At 47.6% G+C, this 1,239-nt stretch overlaps 1 protein-coding gene across 1 annotated transcript; it reads right to left on the bottom strand.

Annotated features, from left to right (window-relative positions):
* Positions 1–387: 387 nt before the first annotated feature.
* On the bottom strand, positions 388–921 carry LOC121876063 (uncharacterized protein DDB_G0290685-like). Its single transcript, XM_042380963.1, has one exon. It carries the CDS (start codon positions 919–921, stop codon positions 388–390), a length of 534 nt encoding a protein of 177 aa, XP_042236897.1.
* Between the last annotated feature and the right edge of the window lie 318 nt (positions 922–1,239).

The raw sequence follows: 1,239 nt of genomic DNA, 5'->3' as shown, positions 1-1,239 counted from the left end.
CTTGGATCAACCCGCAGATGAATTATCACTCTGGGATAGTAATTTCTGATAATTTGGCTGCAGTGTTTAGATCTATATGCCCTGGAGCGACATACAAGACCTGTATCCCTGTATTGGTAGCTATGTGGTGAGGTGAAACACCATATCCTATTCTGTATAGTTATTAAACGTCAAAAATTTAAATGATACAATCTTCCACACTTAATTTACAAGACCTAATTATATAATCTGAGGAAATGTGGAACTAAGACAACAATAACATTACTTACTTCTGTACTGTATATCTCGACGGTAAATTACGAGTACAGTATTTATTAAGACGAGTCTGCTATAGTCAGATCCTCCAGCGCTGACATCACTAACATAGGTTACCTCAGCTCAGCCAGCCTATGGTGCTGACGTCACTATCGGAGGTACATCAGCTCCGTCCCTGTTGCTGACGTCACGATCAGAGGGTACGTCAGCTCCGTCCCAGTTGTTGACGTCACTATCAGAGGGTACGTCAACTCCGTCCCTGTTGTTGACGTCACTATCAGAGGGTACGTCAACTCCGTCCCTGTTGTTGACGTCACTATCAGAGGATACGTCAGCTCCGTCCCTGTTGTTGACGTCACTATCAGAGGGTACGTCAGCTCCGTCCCTGTTGTTGACGTCACTATCAGAGGGTACATCAGCTCCGTCCCTGTTGTTGACGTCACTATCAGAGGGTACATCAGCTCCGTCCCTGTTGTTGACGTCACTATCAGAGGGTACGTCAGCTCCGTCCCTGTTGCTGACGTCACTATCAGAGGGTACGTCAGCTCCGTCCCTGTTGTTGACGTCACTATCAGAGGGTACGTCAGCTCCAACCCCGGTGCTGACTTTCTCACCAGTCAACGACTTTGTTTTTTTTTCCATTTCCTGCTCTCGGTGCGGCGCCATAACTGTGATGAGGGGTGCCTGCGGTAGACACACAGACAGAGCGACACATTTATCTGTGTCCTGTGCAGCACAGACACCGCCGACGCAGTGTCTAGACGAGGATACAAACATCAACGACAAACAGCTGCTGTTAACCGTCATGGTAGTGAGGCGTATTAAATTCCATGGGGCTAGCCACCCTTGCTGCACCAAAGGTCAATGCTGCACCTCACGATGATGCACCGCACAATGCTGCTATACGGTGGCTACTGGGTTCAGACCTCACCTCCGGTTGTTATTGTTACAGTGTGTAAACAAAACGAAGGTTTTATGTAAATA

The sequence above is a fragment of the Homarus americanus genome, unplaced genomic scaffold (assembly GCF_018991925.1).
Source record: "Homarus americanus isolate GMGI-L3 unplaced genomic scaffold, GMGI_Hamer_2.0 scaffold33468, whole genome shotgun sequence".
Lineage (NCBI taxonomy): Eukaryota > Metazoa > Arthropoda > Malacostraca > Decapoda > Nephropidae > Homarus > Homarus americanus.
The sequence above is the reverse complement of the archived record's forward strand: the minus strand, read 5'-3'. Positions and strand labels throughout refer to the sequence as shown.

What these genes read in the sequence shown, in the direction of transcription:
- LOC121876063 (XM_042380963.1), bottom strand. Translation starts at nt 921, where the DNA reads ATGGCGCCGCACCGAGAGCAGGAAATGGAAAAAAAAACAAAGTCGTTG.